Here is an 18,349-nt window from a genome sequence, read left to right as displayed (position 1 = left end):
CACTACTAGTTAGTGGAGGAAGTGGGAGTAATGGCCATATCACTTACCAAATGGGGAAGAGTGGCTAGTCCACTACTAGTTATTTATTCTTCTACCATTGAGTGCTTATTGCTTTTGTTTCCTTTAAATACACCATGTATGTTACACAATTAAACACACAATTCAATACAAACATTTCTTTCATTCTCTCAATCTCACAAATCCTCTCATTCTCTTAAATTCGCAAATTTCTCTTCTCTCTCAAATACTTACGGTTACTTCACTCCTTTTTTACTTTGTTCGTGTGCTTCATCACGGTTAAAACACTTAGAAGCTCTCATAATCCCACAAATTATCATGGTATCAGAGCAGCAACAATCTTGAAACCTTTCTAAATTCCGCAAAATCAAAACTCTGTTTCTAGTTCTTAAACTTTACCTCTGACCAAGTAAATCCTCAAGATGGAGAACAACAACAATAACAACAACCGCATCAGCATACCTGTGACCCTGAAGGGGATTAACTACCTCTTGTGGGCCAGGATGGTGAAGATTGCCCTTGGAGGAAAGGGTTTGTGGAGTCATGTCTCAGCAGAAGCAGCTCCAAAACAAACCACCCAAGGAGAAGATGGACAGGAGATTGTGGTAGCTACTGATGAAGACAAATGGGCTCAGGAAGATCTCATGGTTCTCACAGTGCTCCTTAGCTCCCTAGAACCCGCCATCATGGAGTCTTACTCCTACTGTGAAACTACCAAGCAGCTGTGGGATACACTCTACAAAGTGTATGGAAATACCTCCAACCTTACAAGGGTCTTTGAAGTAAAAAGAGCTATCAATACCCTCAACCAAGGAGATATGGAGTTCCAGCCTCACTTTGGCAAGTTCCGGTCTCTTTGGGCAGAGATGGAACTACTCAGACCACATACTACCGACCCCGCCACTCTCTTAACCAGGCGTGAAGAGGACAGAGTGTTTGGACTACTGCTCACGCTTAATCCATCTTATGGGAGCTTAATCAAGCACATCCTGAGAGCTGACAAGTTACCTGACCTGGATGAAGTATGCGCTCAAATTCAGAAGGAAGAAGGCTCTGTGGGCTTATTTGGAGGCAAGGGAGACTTAAACATGGCACATCAAGCTGAACGAGCCGTGTCAAACAAGGCAGCTTACAAGCTAGATGAGAAGAAAAACTTGACCTGCGATCACTGCAAGAAGAAGGGCCACATGAAGGACAAATGCTGGATACTACATCCGCACCTCAAGCCCAACAAATTTAGGGACAACCGCCCTCAATACCAAGATGCAAGAGCCAACTTCTCAACTGATGGTGCTGAGCCAACAACACCAATCACCATGGGTATAAGCAACCTAGGTGTGGGAAGAGCTACTGCCTCCACATCAGGCTATGCCACGCCAAGAGCCAATCTAGATGAGACCATCAAGAAGTCTGACTTAACCGCTCTCATCAAGGCTCTCAAGGAATCTGGTATATCTAAAACTCTTGGTATCTCCCTTAATGCTTCTCACAATGCAAATGGTTCTATGAATAATTTTAAATCGGCTAAGCCCTTAGTTATAGACTCTGGTGCTTCTCATCACATGATAAGTGATTTAGAACTGATTAAGAACATAGAACCGGCTTTAGGAAATGTGATGATAGCAAATGGAGATAAAATTCCAATAAAAGGTGTAGGTGAACTTAGATTGTTTGATAAAGAATCTAAAGCTTTCTATATGCCTACATTTGCCTCAAACCTACTGTCTGTTAAAAAAGTAACTAATGATCTCAATTGTCAAGTTACTTTCACGCCTAACAGTGTATACTTTCAGGATATTGATTCTAGTAAGTTGCTTGGCAAAGGTGTTACCAAGGGAGACTTGTACTTACTTGAGGACACAAGACCTGTATCTCAATTATCGTGTGTGTTTCATTCTGTTTCTGAATTCCCTAAAGATGAAATCTGGCATGCTAGACTAGGACATCCCCATTCTCGTGCCTTGAACAACCTGTTGCCTAGTATTTCTTTTAAAAATGAGTGTGAAGCGTGTATATTAGGAAAACATTGCAGAACTGTGTTTCCTAAATCAAAAACCCAATATGAAAACTGCTTTGATTTGATTCACTCTGATGTGTGGACTGCTCCATGTGTATCTAGAGAACAACATAAATATTTTGTGACATTCATTGATGAAAAATCTAAATACACATGGATCACGTTGTTGCAATCTAAGGATAGGGTGCTAGAAGCATTTAAAAATTTCAGAACTATATTACTAACCATTTCAATGTTAAGATTAAAATTCTTAGATCAGATAATGGTGGTGAATATACTAGCACAGCCTTCAAACAACATCTAGCCTCACATGGAATCATTCAACAAACCAGCTGTCCTTACACACCCCAACAAAATGGTGTGGCTGAAAGAAAGAATAGACACTTGATGGAAGTGGCAAGGAGTATGATGTTCCATACAAATGTACCCAAGCGGTTTTGGGGGGATGCAGTAGTCACAGCCACCTACCTAATCAACCGCACACCTACAAGAGTCCTCTTTGATGCCACCCCATATGAGGTACTAAACAAATCTAGACCATCAATTGATCATTTGCGTGTGTTTGGGTGTGTGTGCTTTGTTTTGATTCCAGGAGAACTAAGAAACAAACTGGAGGCAAAGAGCACAAAGGCAATGTTCATTGGATACTCTACGCACCAAAAGGGGTACAAATGCTATGTACCAGAGACAAGGAGAGTCCTAGTATCCAGAGATGTTAAGTTCATGGAATCCAAGGCCTATTATGATGAGAAGAGTTGGGAGGAACTCAAAGATCTATCTCATTCTGCCTCGGACAGAGCTAACAACCTGAAGATTCTTATGGAAAGACTCGGCATTAACCTAGAAAAGGAACCAGAGAAAGGCCGGGACACTACTCCTTATAAAGAGACCATGGTTCATAACACTGAAGACTCTCATCCTGACCATGAAGGGGGGAATGAAGATCAACCGGCGCAAGCTCAACCTGAAGAAAACCCAGTATTATCTCATGATCAAGATGAGATGGGACAACCAGACACTGAAGCTCAAGAAGGAGAACCAAGCAGCAGTAATGAACCTGAGCAGACACAAGTCCTAAGGAGAAGTACAAGGATCAGAAGACCAGCCTCAGATTGGGTTAAAAATGATTTTGTTTACTACAATGCTCAAGCTGTGGCACATCCAGAAAGTGGATTATGCTCCCTAGCTCACTATCCAGAAGAACATCAAGTCTTTATGAGTTCATTGGACCTGGAATGGATACCAAGAACATATGCAGAAGCTATGGAAGATGATGAATGGAGGAAATCGGTGGATGATGAAATGAGGGCCATGGAGAAGAACAACACCTGGTATGAGACAGAACTTCCAAAAGGGAAGAAAGCCGTGACCAGCAGACTCATACATACCATTAAGTATCTTGCAAATGGGAAGCCAGAAAGAAAGAAGACCAGACTGGTGGCAAGAGGATACACACAAGTGTATGGAGAGGACTATCTAGACACCTTTGCACCAGTGGCCAAGCTTCATACAATCCGGATTCTACTCTCATTAGCAGTGAACCTAGAATGGGACCTTTGGCAAATGGATGTGAAGAATGCTTTCCTGCAAGGAGAACTAGAAGATGAAGTGTATATGAAACCACCTCCGGGGATGGAAAAATGGTGAAACCAGGGAATGTCCTTAGACTCAGAAAGGCAATCTATGGCTTGAAGCAATCACCAAGAGCTTGGTACCACAAGCTAAGCACTACATTGAATGGAAGGGGATTTGTGAAGTCTCAAGCGGATCACACACTCTTCACTCTCACCAGCAAGCAAGGAATTACGGTAATTCTAGTCTATGTGGATGACATCATCATCACGGGTAGTGACAAGGAGGGGATCAGTTTAACCAAGACATTTCTCAAGGCCGCATTTGACATCAAAGACCTGGGAGAACTGAAGTACTTCCTTGGCATTGAGATGTGCAGATCAAAGGAAGGATTATTCATGTCCCAAAGAAAGTATACCCTGGACATATTAAAGGAGGCAGGAGATCTTGGAGGAAGACATGCCAAGACACCACTTGAAGAAGGTTACAAGGTATTGCGAGAGGGGGAGTATGAAGACACTCCATTTGAAGATGTCAAGCAGTATAGACGGATGGTTGGGAAGCTGATCTATCTAACCATCACTCGGCCAGATGTGTGTTTCGCAGTTAATCAAGTGAGCCAGCACATGCAAACTCCCAAGGTTCATCACTGGAACATGGTGGAGAGGATTCTAAGATACTTAAGAGAAGCGTCAGGACAAGGTGTATGGATGGCTTGCAACAAGAACACTGAGGTGATAGGATACTGTGATGCAGATTGGGCTGGAGATAGAGTAGACAGAAGGTCAACCACCGGTTATTGTACATTCATTGGAGGGAATCTTGTCACTTGGAAGAGCAAGAAACAGAAAGTAGTATCTTGTTCAAGCGCAGAAGCAGAGTACAGATCAATGAGGAAGCTAACCAGTGAGCTTATCTGGATAAAGGGGCTTTTAGGCGACTTGGGAATTGAGATCACCTCTCCCATGACCATGCACTGTGACAACCAAGCCGCAATACACATTGCATCCAACTCAGTCTTTCATGAAAGGACAAAGCACATAGAAGTAAAAGGTCAGACAAGCAGTGGAGCAGCAAGTGATTCTCCCATGTTATACAAGAAGTGCGGATCAGCTGGCTGACATCTTCACCAAGGCGGCCAGTAGCAAAGTTTGTGAGTCCATTCTTCCAAGACTTGGACTCATAAACCTTCCATGTCAATGATCTCCTCACCATGGAGTATTCTACTCTTTTTCCTTTGCTTGGTTTTTATCCCAAGTGGTTTTTCCAAGAAAATGTTTTAATGAGGGAATACTTCATGGCTTTCCAAGCTTGACACTCACTACTGTCAAGATTGAGGGGGAGTGTTGACATGAAGAATTAAACAAAGGGAAGTAGTGGAAGAAGTAGGAGAAGTGGCCATATCACTTACCAAATGGGGAGGAGTGGCTAGTCCATTACTAGTTAGTAGAGGAAGTGGGAGAAATGGCCATATCACTTACCAAATGGGGAGGAGTGGCTAGTCCACTACTGTTATTTATTCTTCCACCATTGAGTGCTTATTGCTTTTGTTTCCTTTAAATACACCATGTATGTTACACAATTAAACACACAATTCAATACAAACATTTCTTTCATTCTCTCAATCTCACAAATCCTCTCATTCTCTTAACCGTGTGCTTCATCACGGTTAAAACACTTAGAAGCTCTCATAATCCCACAAATTATCATTTTATTGGGAAAGTCAACATGCCGTGAGACAGAGCAAAAGAGAGAGAGCGAGAGAAGAGCATGTTCATCATCATGTTAACACATAACATGCTAAAAGACATGATTCCCAAAAACAAGAAAACAGGAATAAGCATATTACTCCACTTGGATATTAGTATCCCCTTCTTCCATAGCCGCGGCCTGCAATATCTTCTTGATATTCACCCTCTAGATACGCATCGAATTCACATGAAAAGAAGACGCAAGACCTCGGTTACTATTATAAGAAAAAGAAACTGGAATCCATATCCTTTTAAACAAATCACAGACTAATTAACTCACCTGCCAGATTGGTCGCACGGCTAGCTTGAGCATCAGCCTCTGAATTGAATTCCTATAAACAAGACAGCTAACAATTAACAGCCATCTTGACTTTGAATGTATTAACAACGAAGTTAACTACTGAATGGATCAGAGTCAGCAGGCTAATTAAAGAAGAGGGGGTTAGTGGCTTTGCCCTGGGAACGTGTTGAATATCACATGAGTCAAACTGACTCATAAGCTCATGTGCTTGTCCACAAAGCTCAGCCATTTTCGGGTGTCGGGTTGCCCATTCACCTTGAACCTGCTGCCAATTAGTCGGATACTAACAACACAAACGAGTAATGGAACACACATAAGAAGAAAAGAGTCGAACTGGACCTGTTTACAAACAAGCTGTGAATCACCCTGGACGCGCACATTTCGAAAGCCGTTGTTAAGAGCCGTCTCGAGGCCAAGATTGAGAGCTCGATACTCAGCAACGTTGTTTGTAGCAGAGCCTAAACCCTCGCGAGAACGGAAGAGCACAGTATTATCTGGAGCACGGAGAACGGCTCCTGCACCAGCTCTTCCAGGGTTTCCTCTGGAAGCACCGTCAAACTCGATGGTACATGAGTCCTGAGGCTTGGGATGAGAACGATCCTCACGACGAGCCATAGCAAGCAAAGCAAAGAGTTTCCTGCAGATAGTAATTGAATAAGATGAGCCAACAGATACTAACAATCATCAGTGGGTGCCAAAAGAAGCAAACAAGTGCTGATCTAACATCATCATGTTCTACTAATGCATGGTAACTGTCAAAATATAGATACTAAGCAAAGCGAAACACGTAGAATCCAACGGGGTTCGATCTTAGTTTTCGATAGAATAAAATCCACAAAGAGCAAGGAGGCGAATCAAATAAGGATTCACTACGGCTGGGAAGTTTTCTCTGCGTACCTGACTGATTCCGAGTGCCGCTCAGGAGTAAACAAGTGTAGCAGAGGAGGATGATGAGCACGTCCCCTTAGGTTTATATTTATAAACAAATCATCCACCCTAATCTAAACGGGCCGCATCCTTCTCCTTTGCGCTTTTTTCTGGGTCCAATGCAACTTCAGTTCATGGCCCGTTCTAAATGTTTTATATTTATTTTGTTTCAGTCGATAACACACGCACGCAGTATGATTATAATTGGAGAACTAGATTTTGATCCGCGCTTCAAAATCGCGGATTTTTTTTCCGATTAAGAATATTGTTTGATAGGAATTATTATTTTGATTTTGATGTTTTGAAGTATATTATTAAGTTATAAAGTGTTATTATATCGAAAAAGTAAAAGAATTTTAGTTTAAAATTATATAATTGATCAAATAGTTTATTTTAGATTTTATATGTGTATTCTTATGTTACAACGTCATCGTTGCATTTTGTGTGTATTTTGTAAGAGTTATATTTGTTGAGTTGATGAGACAAAAAATTTACTTGGCAGATTTTGGACTAATCTAGTAGTATATATTGTGTAGAACAAAAAATAGTTTTAGTAGTGTTTTCATACCCGAACCAAATCTACAGTCTCAGAAGTAAATCAGATGATTCATATAAATCTGGTCTGAATTTTGTTAAAACCTTATATATAAAAATTTGATAAAAATCGGTAAAAACGTAAAAACTATCATTAACCCGCTATCCAATATTGGTTGACCCGATAAAATCCTATATAAATTGGATGATATTTTTTCAAAACTCAATTCAAACTTTTGAATCAAGCTTTGAAACACGGGGTTAATACTTTTTCAAAAGAGAAAAATCTTGTTTAACTTAGATATTCCAAACTAAGTGAAGAGTTTATACCAATCTCAATGTGTTTAGTATATAATATATGATTGAATAACCCGCGGAAACCTGCAAGCTTAAAACTTAAATAATATAAATATTAATTTTGGACCTAATTATATTTGTAAATTTATTTTGTTATTTAAACTGAATTACAGAAGTGGACTTGTATTTGAGCATCTTTTATACTAAACATTATTTGTTGCCCAAAAAAAAAAATTCTAATCATTATTTTGGATTTTAGTAATTGTGCTTCATAAGTAAAAATCAAGTCAACTTATTTTTTTATAAAAAAAAAGAGAGAATATGGAGCAATATTTTCTTAATTATTTGTATTTTTTAATTTTTCATAATATAGTTTAAGTGGTTATATCTGAATTATAGTAAAAACTCAATTAAATAAGTTGGCTCGAGGATAATTTTTAACTAACTTCATATGCATTTTTTCAAATTTGTTCAGTACTTATATGTTAATATCGTCTTTTATGAACTGAAAATAATATAATATACTACTAAGTTTGATCGGTTATATAGTAAAACATGATTTTGTGATAATTATTTATCATACTTCATTAACTCATTTTTTAAAAATACATGTATTACTTACCAGACTATTTTAATTCAAATGACATGTATTATTTAATGGTGATATATATGCATCATACCATTCGTTTTATATAGATATGAATTTAAGAATTAAAATAAATATTATATAATATATATATGGTCACATACATAATAGATTAGTCTATGGACCCACGAGTTTATATATTATTGCATCAAAAAAATGTTGATTAGTAAATCGTATATGGAATATCAATAACTAAATGGAGAAATTTATAATCAAAAGGTGAGATTTATAGAAGGTAATATAGTAGTTACCATAAATATAGGAGTGACACACTTATAATATCTAAAAAAATCAGAGAAATTTATGAAAATATATTGTTAGGAGAAATTTAAGTAGGACCATGAAATTATTAACTCTTACGAAATAGTCCAAACAACCTTGTATAAGTAGATTTTTTCAGAGTGATTCTCTTTTAATAGAATAGATAATTTTCTACATTCTTGTTAATTAATTTTTCTCTGAATAATCAAATAACTCATTTTATAATGTGTTTACTATGTATTTTCCTTCATTGTTGAAGTAATATTTGGTTTATGCCCCATTAATAAACAGCAAAAGATAAAACTATTTTGGGCAGAGTCTAATTGGACAGACCGAGAATGCAATACACCGAGCTGCTTTTGCCAACCTGAACCTTTCGCTCTCTGTCAGCACTCTCTCTATCACTTTTATGATATTTGCATCCTGAAGCAACCAAAAAAAACATCGTTTAAGAGCTTTCTTCACATAAATGTCTACCAGTTATTATCTATACAAGTTTTTGCTTCTTAGTATCAAGAACGCGACTAGTTCATTACTAACCTTTCTTGGCTGTTGAATAGTAGGCCTGACGTTAGCAACATCTCCAACCACTATTATATTGTTAGTGTTTCCTCGATCATCCCTTTCCGTTGGTGAAGTTGTTGAATGCCTCCAATCACCGTTGATTATATACTTGTAATAGTATCTGCCACATCATCAACGATCACCAAAGTTATAAACTAGAACACCTTCGTGTTTCCTCGAAACCAACATGCTGGAAGATTATGGAACGTTTCTTGAGAATAAGCACAAATGGTATAAAATCAAAGAAGTTTAGACTTTACTTTCCCTGTGAAAGCCTAACTTCTGTTTCAAAACGTGGACCGCCCTTGTGCGTTGCCTTTATCGGTTCTTTCCAATTTCCAGTGAAATCTCCAACCAACAATACATCCTCCCCCTGTCACAGAGCAAACCGAGGTGCAACTTAAACCATATAGACCACTCGAGTTGTTGTTAAACCTTACAGATCAAGACGAGGTTACTGCACCAACAAATTATAAAAGCGTGTGAAGCAATAGTCACCTCATGTCCATTCCACACAAAGGTCACAGCGTGTGTTGGAGGTTCATCATGTTTGCCATCGTCCACCATTGCAATTAGATCCCATGTTGCCCAAGCAATTGCAGGTCTGTGATAAAAATAAATATCAGTTAATGAGGTTTGGTCTGTAGGCTAATGAATGATCAAGAATAAACGAACACCTGTCAGGTTTGCAAGCGTGCAATCCTGTAACGAAACTATAAGCAGCATGAAGAGAGGTATCTGTCATCCAGTGTAGATAAGCAATCACACAAGCTGGCGACCGGTCAAAACCAGTGGTACAAGTTACAAACACACGATGGTTCTTTTTAAGTAATCGTAGTAAAAGCCCAACACAAAGTGGTAGTTTCTTCCTCAGATCAAAGGAATCTGCATCCCTGGGCACCAAACCAAAAGATCAAGACTATTAATTATCATTCTTGTTCACACCTGACTAGCGCTCTAAGAAAAGAAAACACACATTGAGAATCCTCAATGGAATATGAATTAGCATACTTAATAGGATAGTTGATCATTAAGACTTCAGATTTCTGGCATGCATCGTTGATTTTATTTGAATCAATTCCCCAGTTTTGAGCTTCAGTTCCACCTTGGAAGTTCAGTATAGCAGTAATTCCCTAAAGCAGAAAAAGCTTCACCAATCAAAACAAAATATTTTTCAATACCATAGAAATCAAATTTCTCAACTTTTATGAAGAAGTACTCACTGCGTCAGACAAATTTTCTACATCATCTTCTGTTTGTATACATGAGCCAACATATATCTGCTCTGTAATCTGCAAAATGGTGCCAACAAGAGAAGAATGAACAAAAAAAAGGGAAAGAATATGAACTAGAAAACTAAATTTTACAGACCTTACTGTAACGCATTCCAAGAGCATGGTTATAACGAAGCTCTCCTTTGGATCGGTCAAGGGCTTTGATGTATTCCTCTAGAGGGAAATTACCATAACCCCACTCCCCATCACCAGAGTCTTGTTCTGAAAAGACGCAGACAATTGGACTGATAGGTGGAGAAAGAATGTTCTTGTGCGTCCCTCCTGATTGAAAGGAATTGCTATTTTTGGTCAAAAGTTTCCATCCATGGGGAGTGAAGAATTTGGAGGAAAAAGCAGCATAGCCAGAGTTGCCACTTCCCTGGGATGCTGCTCTGAGATTGGATGATAAAAGATTCTGGTTCCAAGTAACAAAGGAGACGCGTCCTCTGTTATAGAGCAAATCAAGGTCGCTCAGGTGAACAAGGTACTGAATAGGAAACGGGGAGAACGGTCTTTCAAGAACAAGGCTGAAGGATCCACTTCTCTCTACCAGCATCTTCCTAAAAAAACTCGAATAAGTACTAACAAACTTCATAAAGCATTCAGAAGCCACAGGGCGTTAAAGCTCTTACTCGGTATCACCAAAATCATTGATTTCGACAAGAGAACCACCCGAAGAAGAGTCGCTAGCCTTCTTAAGAGTATCTCCAACCATGATGATCCTCGCCTTCTCCGCATTACTCTACACAAAAACTCAATTTCACTCTTCATAACAATGCAGAGAGTGAGAGAGGGAGAGAGTCATTATTCAAAATTGAGTTACCCCTTTTTTGATGGCGTGGACGAAGATCTTGCCATCTGCTGACAACGCGAATCGAATCCCGAGGGGCTTCTCGAGCGTGACCATATACTCATTCAGATTCATCTTGAACGTAGACGAAGACGACATCGCAACAACCTTGAGAACGAGTTTTCGCCTGCTGAACCCGACCTTTCCTCTCCCGCCGTATACGCGGCCGTTCCCGTTCCCGGATCCGATCAAAAGCGACGGAGAAGATCGTTCGAGAGCTCCGAAACCGGAGATTTGTTGAAGAAGCGCCATGATCGATTGATCAGAGAATGTGGACGGAGGAGCTACGATGGAACTTCGACACTGTGAGCAGAAAACGAGGCGGCAGATGAACAAGAGGGGGTAAGGAACAAGTGATCCACGTGGATTCACATGGGTCCCGCTTTCTCGTGGAAGTGTCCACCTTTCCTTTTTGCTTACAACGTGACACGTGTAATCGACTTTTAGTGCAGATAAATATCTAATCCCTATTTTGGACTTTGAAGCTCAGTTCAGTTCACTAGAGAGAGTTGCATGGCTACGACATCAGTATAAAAAGTAAATAAGGATGTAACTGATATTACTTTTGTAGAATTATACTAATTGATTTTATTTTCTTATCTCCAAAATGGTGAACTCTTCTTTGATCTTATACAGATCATGTGCTTTTGTGCACAAAACATCCAAATTCATGATTTAAATAAATTAGTATTCCAGTTTCCTATATATATTTTCTTCTGTTTGGTTTAAGATCAGTCAGGTTCTAGTTTGAGCTCTTGATGAGTCTCGTAATCAACTAGAAGGACCTACTATTTTTGTCTTAACTTGCTAATAATGTGTAGTGATTTTTTTGTCTAAACCAAAGAACTTGGCAAATTCATCATAATCATTCATTTAAATTCCATTATATTTGTAATATAATTAAAGCAATTGGTGGTGGTCATCATTAAACAACTGGACGGGTCATAGATCTTCAACGCTCCAGTAACTGTCGTTAGACTGTTCCATCACATTATATGATGTTGTCACCGTCTCTGTGGATTTTAAACTCTCAGCCATATGGAAGGCTTTGCTGGAGCTGCCTTGGTCCGTTGTTGTCATCACCGAGCTCTGTGAACTTCCCAAGCAGTGACGAGTATTCATAGTTTCCGACGACGACAATTTCATGTGTCTCTGAATCTTTGTCCTCCAGAAATTCTTTATCTCGTTGTCCGTTCTCCCCGGTAGATGTTTCGCAATCTTCGACCACCTATATTCATTTAAGACCCGTAAGTTTTCTAATCAAACTAATTAATTACTTACGTACGCATGTCATGTAACATACAACTAACTATACCTGTTTCCAAGCTTAGCCTGAAGTTGAATGATCAAAAGCTGTTCTTCTGCTGTTATGTTCCCTCGCCGCACATCTGGCCTGAGATAGTTCAGCCACCGGAGCCGGCAACTTTTTCCCGTACGTTTTAGACCTTAATTATTATACACATACATGATATATAATTTATCATCAGAACATAACCAATTAAACAACACGTGGGTGTGTATTTCATTTTTCGCAATTATATCAACCTACTTCTAATCATTTTACAAACTTTTTAAAAACAAAACATAAATTTCATATTGTAAGGAAAATAAAGTATGTATATGTTTTTGGTTTACCAGAGGCTTTGGCGACAGAGTTCCAAAGACCTTCACCATGATTAAATATGTAATTAAAGAGGATCAAATCTTCTTCCATAGTCCATGGCCCTTTCCTTACTGTTCCTTCTTCTTCTTCTTTTTGAGATGTTATTCTGTCTTTCCCTGATCTCCCTGTCTTCGTCATTTTTTCTTTCTTCTGATCAGTTCTTTTTATTTTTCTTCTGTTTGTATATATGCATGTGTGTTTTTATTTCTGTCAAGATTGATCAACAACTGTTTTCTTTTATAGGGTTGTAGTGGCTTGTGACCATGGTAGTAGAATAAATATATGTGAAAACATATGTATACAATAAAAATTAATGAAAATATGTAATATTTGATTACAAAGCTTAAAATAATAACTTGCCTAAGATTATATTACTTAATTATTAAATTAAAAAGTAATGAAATCTCGGCGTGATTAGTTCACGTCCACATAAATCGTAGAAAGCGAGAAGGAAGAAAGTACAATATTAAATCAAAGCAAAGCTTGACAGAAACATGACACATATCTTAATATATGTTGAATAACGACTATTCCCAACCCTCCCTATATATATTTATACTAGTCAATATTTAATTTCAAAGCCAGTGAAGGTCTTTTCTTAAATTGAACTCGTTCAACACATTTTTCAACCATACGTAGATGACCCTTTCTTAAATGTATTTTATTTGATCCACACTTTTTTTATTTTCATGTATATGAATTAGATTTTACATTTTATAATAAGATATTTTTTTTTTAAAAAAAGATGGAAAGAAAGAAAGAAAATAGATTGGAAGTTGTAATAGCCTTTGCTTTTGGCCAATTAATTGTGATGGGTTTGCTGTAATTCATATGCCAAATTTAGTAAGTGAAGTTTTGTGGCTGAAAGGTTTAATGATGTGTCAGCTCACAATTCAATTAAATTATTGTAAGAGACTAAGAGAAAATAAAATTCGATCATCAAATTGTTTTTCAAGATCGACCAGTAATATAGCCAAACAACTTTCGTTTATTTTCCCAGACAAATATTAACCACAATAAAATTGTACTGAAATTTATTTAAAAACTTAGTAGTATTCATTTAAATGTAATTCGGAAGCTATCATATTTAATTTAATGATTTTTATGATACTAGTAGGTGTTTTTTTGGTTAATGATAAATGTATTTAAGATAAAAAAAAAGGTTTATCACGTAACAATTAATGAAAAATATTGATAGGGGAAAATAAGCCATGTGTGAGCATGTAGTGAGCTTTGAATTAAGATTTTAGGAGTTCATGATTCGTTTAGTTATAAAAGGAAAACTAATTTGTAACCACAAAAACTAGAGTTTCATTTAGAGATTAATAGGCTGTCACCAATTATATTATCATCAAAGTACACAAGACATGTATTTTCCTCTAAGCCATTGGACTCACCAAACTTCCTTTCCAAAGTTTTCTTCTTTTGATTGGGAAAATCAATATTAGAATTATAAAATATCACTTTTGAAAATGAATACACATAAGAAGTTCATCATTAAATTTCCTTTTTACTTAAATACAATACTACGGACCACTGTTTTCAGATGCATAGGGCATAAATCCTAACGTTATGTGAAATGACATGATCATCGATATTCAAAATAACATCGGTAAAAGAAGCAAATACTCAACAACAAAAAAACAGTAATATTTTTTTGTAGATTTTGTAATGGGCTAAGGTCCAAGCCTCAGGTACTATGGTTGTTTCGGCTAATAAATTCATGGATTTTCGCTGAGTTCGGAGGTTTTATCTAGCCTGATGTGTTTTGCTCAAAAAAAAAAAAAAAAAAATCTAGCCTGATGTGCTCTCTTTTACATGGAAAGCTCTCATATTGATTTTAACAAACATAATAAGGAAATATGAAGTGATTATCATGTGTAAGTTATAAAGTTTTGCCTGTCAAAACAACAATCTTTGAGATTATAAAGAAGTACAAAAAAGCTACATAAAGAAAGCAAGCATTTTTAGTTTTTTAATGGGGCTTAGAGTGTCTTGCTTTTCACGTACGTTCTTCACCGGCCAAAAATATATATATAAGAATGTCAAATGTAGAAATACTCAAAACACATTTTTTCCTTTCTTCTTCAATCGGGGAGAAGGAGCTTGTTCTTGTATCCTCTTCCCTTATCGGTGTTTCATCATGGCTTCATGGAAGCTGCGAGGAGGAGATCCAGTAGAAGACGGTGGTGGAACTCTGTTGAATCTCTCCGGGCTACGACTCCTTTCACGCTCTCTTCCCCATCCATTGCTGCTTCTACTTCCCATTCCACTAATTATTAAAACACATATTCACAATCATATTTTCTTCCATTAACAGACGAAATAGAAGTTCATATGTTTTATAATTTACCTGTCACGTGAATCAAAGCCACCTCTGCCACCATAACCAGAGTCGCTACCTCTGCCACCATAACCAGAGCCGCCACCTCTGCCACCATAACCAGAGCCGCCACCTCGACCTCCGGAAGGTGGACCCCAACGGCTGAATTTGTTCATTCCACCGCCACCACGTGCAGCCATATCGCGGATCTGAGGAGGAACTCGCTGGTTTGCTCCTTCCAAGATCTTGATTAGATCCGAAGCATGTTTCGAGTCTTGATCGCCAAAGAATGTGAATGCCTGACCAGTCGCTCCAGCTCTTCCTGTTCTTCCGATTCTATGCACATAGTCTTCCACTCCATTGGGGAAATCATAGTTTATAACCGCCCTGTGAGATCCAACAAAATATTGTGCTTTAACTTGATGTATTTAATGTCATTATAAGGATTCGACTTTGAATATAGTTCTATAATATACCTGATGTCCTTAACGTCCAGCCCACGAGCAGCAACATCAGTTGCAACAAGAACCGGAGTCCTGCCACTACGGAACTGATTCAGAACATTGTCTCTCTCAGGCTGTGACTTGTCTCCATGTATGGCAGCAGCTCCAAATTGGCGGGTCAGATTGCGAGTTAGCTGGTCGCACATCCTTTTGGTTGAGCAGAATATTATCACCTTCGAGCCTGGTTCCTGAGACCTCAATATCTGCTCTAACCTCCTCTGTTTCTCCATTGGTGCTACCACTTCAATGTGCTGTGTCCAGAATAAAAAAGCAGAACAATCAGATTGATTTGTTTTGCTGAAATGGTTAGCAGAAACAAGACCATGGTGGCAATGGAATCAAGTCAGAGCCATTACCTGTGTGATCGACTTGTTAGCCACAAGCTCGTCGACGTTACCAATGTTGACCTGAGCAGGGTTAACAAGCAAGTCCGCTGCAATCTTCCTGACTCCCTTTGGCCATGTAGCTGTGTACATAAGAGTTTGGCGCTTAGTAGGAATCTCTTTCACAATCTTCCTTATTTGCGGTTCGAAACCCATGTCCAACATTCTATCTGCCTCATCCAGCACAAGATAAGATACTTGACGCAGACTAATTCTCCTCATCTCAAGGATGTCATTCAACCGTCCCGGAGTTGCAACCACTATATCAGCTCCTCTTTCCAAATCCCTTAGCTGGGGACCCTTCGGTGCACCACCATACAAGCACTGAAACAAAGATAACAAAGAAAATGGATACATTAGAAGGATACTAGACAAGTAGTAGCATGTTGACACTTTACAAAAACCAGAGATATCTACTTACTGTGCACGAAATTCTTGACGACCTCCCAAATTTAACAGCTTCGTCTTGGATTTGTGTGGCAAGCTCCCTGGTTGGAGACAGTACCAGGATTGTTGGGCCCATTCGCGAATCATTCCGGACGCGTTGAAGATGCATGAATCCAGGAAGTAAGTAACCCAAAGTTTTTCCCGAGCCAGTTTTAGCAATGGCAACTATGTCCCTACCTTGCATCGCAATTGGCCACGACTGAGCTTGAATTGGAGTTGGAGCAGAGAAACCTGCATTGAGTACCTAAGATAGCAGGAAACCAGGAGGTCCTATGAGAAGGGGAGAGCACTAAGTTTCTTTTTTGGCTTATGGAGTGACGACTCATGTCAGAAGAAGCACCATCCCCCATTTGCAGGCGGCAAAAGATTACAAATGAAACCTGCAGTAGGAGGGCGCCTCTTCTTCAGTCTGGACCCGGTGGTGAAATGAAACATCACAACACCATTAACAGGCCCGACCACGAGCTTGGATGATTTCGGAAGCCCTTCCCAAAAAATTTGGTCCCACTCCAAATATTTTGCAAGGACCTCAGAGACGTAGTAGTACAGTGTACGACATAAGCTCCTCCCAGGAGCAAACATCGCACCTGGTGAAAACAAAAGAAAAGAGAGAAAACGAGTGCATATGGCATAGTATATAACTTTTGATCTAAATGTTAAACCTAAGGTGATGAAATAAGTCTAATATGGGGAAAACCAAGACAGCTCAATACATTCGAAAAAACTCTACACAGATTCGGCTTATTGGTAGGAGGACATGGATAACTGAGTACACTAGGTCTGAGGGTTCATTAGGGATTTTCAATATGCAACAAAATTAAATTCTTACCTCGCGCAGAAGCTCAGGAGGAAAACCAGTAGTTTCAAAGGACATTAGAGGTGGTGGTACTTGGCCCCCCTGAAGAAAGAGGAAAAGAGAAACTGTCAGTTATTGCTTTAGTAATTCAAACAGTGGGGTCTACGAGATCAAAACGACACATGAAGATACTTACACTGACGGTAATTTCATGACGGCGGCAATAGGCCTCCGGAGAAATATCATTAACTGGAGCTGATGAAGGAGGAAGAGAGTTCCCAAGTCCATTGGCAGCCCCATTCAAATACGGCGCTCCACTCCTGTCATCAATCTGTAACAAATAAATCAAATTCCATGAGCCAAAAATCATTTATTTACAACAACAAGGATCCAGATAAAGATAGAGAAAGAGGTATAAAAGGTCAATACCTCACTAAACCTCGAGCGCCTAGGCCCACCGTCACTGGTGGCTCTAGAGTACTTATCATCACCACCCTTGGCAGGAGCATAGCTACTACCATTTGGTACGGCAGAGGCTTGAGGAACCTGAACGGAGGAGGAGCTTAAAGGTAAGTTGGAAGGAGGTTGAGGTCGCTCGTATTGAGTAACGTTGGTCTCGGGATTCCAAAAGTACAAGTATCCAGTTCGATCATCAACAAGGCCCTTCCACGGCTTGGGAAGAGAATGATCCTCGGGAGCATAACGGACTGCGGAAGGAGCGGTAGCAGCCATAGCAAGCAAATCAACAGTTTTCTGCAAAGGAGATACAAAGATCATCTTCTTCTACTAATACATCATTAAATAACTATCCAAATTGATAAGATCCACCACAGATCTAGATCTGAGTTTAATCACGAATTAACCGACAGAGAGCAAGGAGGCTAATCAAATCAGGATTCACGACGGCGGGGAAGTTTAATCTACGGAAGAAGAAGACGTACCTGATTTCAAGTGCCGCGATGGAGGAAACGAATGTGGAATCGGTCAAATTCTCTGAACTGGAGAGGTTTGAGATTCTTTCTTTCCCCTTTCTCTCTCTCTCTATAAATCTACGCCACAAAAGAAGAAGAGAGAGAGAATAAAAGTGGAGGAGGATGACCACGTCCCGTTCGTTAGGTTTTATTATAAACCAACCAACCATCCACCATCTAAACGAGCCGCCTCCTTCTTTGGGCCTTTTTGGGCCCTATACACTTATTTCATGGCCCGTTCTTTAATTTCT

At 39.0% G+C, this 18,349-nt stretch overlaps 3 protein-coding genes across 3 annotated transcripts; all 3 read right to left on the bottom strand.

Annotated features, from left to right (window-relative positions):
• Positions 1-5,201: 5,201 nt before the first annotated feature.
• On the bottom strand, positions 5,202-11,340 carry LOC106388667 (phosphoglucan phosphatase LSF1, chloroplastic). The gene is made up of 13 exons (XM_048750029.1): positions 10,986-11,340; positions 10,795-10,904; positions 10,260-10,722; positions 10,112-10,180; positions 9,900-10,021; positions 9,566-9,781; positions 9,387-9,492; positions 9,149-9,261; positions 8,865-9,009; positions 6,557-8,747; positions 5,999-6,296; positions 5,639-5,690; positions 5,202-5,524 (listed from the first exon to the last, which is right to left on the bottom strand). The coding sequence occupies exons 1-10, from the start codon at positions 11,262-11,264 to the stop codon at positions 8,628-8,630; spliced, it is 1,743 nt and encodes a 580-aa protein (XP_048605986.1). The 5' UTR covers positions 11,265-11,340; the 3' UTR covers positions 5,202-5,524; positions 5,639-5,690; positions 5,999-6,296; positions 6,557-8,627.
• A 497-nt stretch (positions 11,341-11,837) lies between these two features.
• Positions 11,838-12,879, bottom strand: LOC106386103 (transcription factor MYB57). The gene is made up of 3 exons (XM_013825998.3): positions 12,648-12,879; positions 12,328-12,457; positions 11,838-12,240 (listed from the first exon to the last, which is right to left on the bottom strand). The coding sequence occupies exons 1-3, from the start codon at positions 12,811-12,813 to the stop codon at positions 11,955-11,957; spliced, it is 582 nt and encodes a 193-aa protein (XP_013681452.2). The 5' UTR covers positions 12,814-12,879; the 3' UTR covers positions 11,838-11,954.
• Positions 12,880-14,528: 1,649 nt separating this feature from the next.
• On the bottom strand, positions 14,529-18,299 carry LOC106388668 (DEAD-box ATP-dependent RNA helicase 14). Its single transcript, XM_013828792.3, has 9 exons — positions 18,069-18,299; positions 17,557-17,880; positions 17,324-17,458; positions 17,161-17,229; positions 16,306-16,575; positions 15,858-16,208; positions 15,475-15,752; positions 15,029-15,385; positions 14,529-14,947 (listed from the first exon to the last, which is right to left on the bottom strand). The coding sequence occupies exons 2-9, from the start codon at positions 17,857-17,859 to the stop codon at positions 14,803-14,805; spliced, it is 1,908 nt and encodes a 635-aa protein (XP_013684246.1). The 5' UTR covers positions 17,860-17,880; positions 18,069-18,299; the 3' UTR covers positions 14,529-14,802.
• Positions 18,300-18,349: the final 50 nt, after the last annotated feature.

This window comes from Brassica napus, chromosome C3, assembly GCF_020379485.1.
Source record: "Brassica napus cultivar Da-Ae chromosome C3, Da-Ae, whole genome shotgun sequence".
Taxonomy (NCBI): Eukaryota; Viridiplantae; Streptophyta; class Magnoliopsida; order Brassicales; family Brassicaceae; genus Brassica; species Brassica napus.
This window is presented reverse-complemented; position numbering and strand designations above follow the sequence as displayed.

Bases quoted from the DNA above. Each gene is read 5' to 3' on its own strand.
- LOC106388668 (XM_013828792.3), bottom strand. From the start codon at position 17,859: ATGGCTGCTACCGCTCCTTCCGCAGTCCGTTATGCTCCCGAGGATCAT. The intron at 17,459-17,556 runs GTATTGACCTTT...TATTTGTTACAG, and splicing joins GGCGCTCGAGGTTTAGTGAG to ATTGATGACAGGAGTGGAGC. The intron at 16,209-16,305 runs GTAAGTAGATAT...TCTTTGTTTCAG, and splicing joins CGTCAAGAATTTCGTGCACA to TGCTTGTATGGTGGTGCACC.
- LOC106386103 (XM_013825998.3), bottom strand. From the start codon at position 12,813: ATGACGAAGACAGGGAGATCAGGGAAAGACAGAATAACATCTCAAAAA. The intron at 12,458-12,647 runs GTAAACCAAAAA...ATAATAATTAAG, and splicing joins CTCTGTCGCCAAAGCCTCTG to GTCTAAAACGTACGGGAAAA. The intron at 12,241-12,327 runs GTATAGTTAGTT...AAATGAATATAG, and splicing joins CAGGCTAAGCTTGGAAACAG to GTGGTCGAAGATTGCGAAAC.
- LOC106388667 (XM_048750029.1), bottom strand. From the start codon at position 11,264: ATGGCGCTTCTTCAACAAATCTCCGGTTTCGGAGCTCTCGAACGATCT. The intron at 9,493-9,565 runs GTGTTCGTTTAT...TTTTTATCACAG, and splicing joins CACGCTTGCAAACCTGACAG to ACCTGCAATTGCTTGGGCAA. The intron at 9,010-9,148 runs GTAAAGTCTAAA...ATGATGTGGCAG, and splicing joins GTTAGGCTTTCACAGGGAAA to ATACTATTACAAGTATATAA.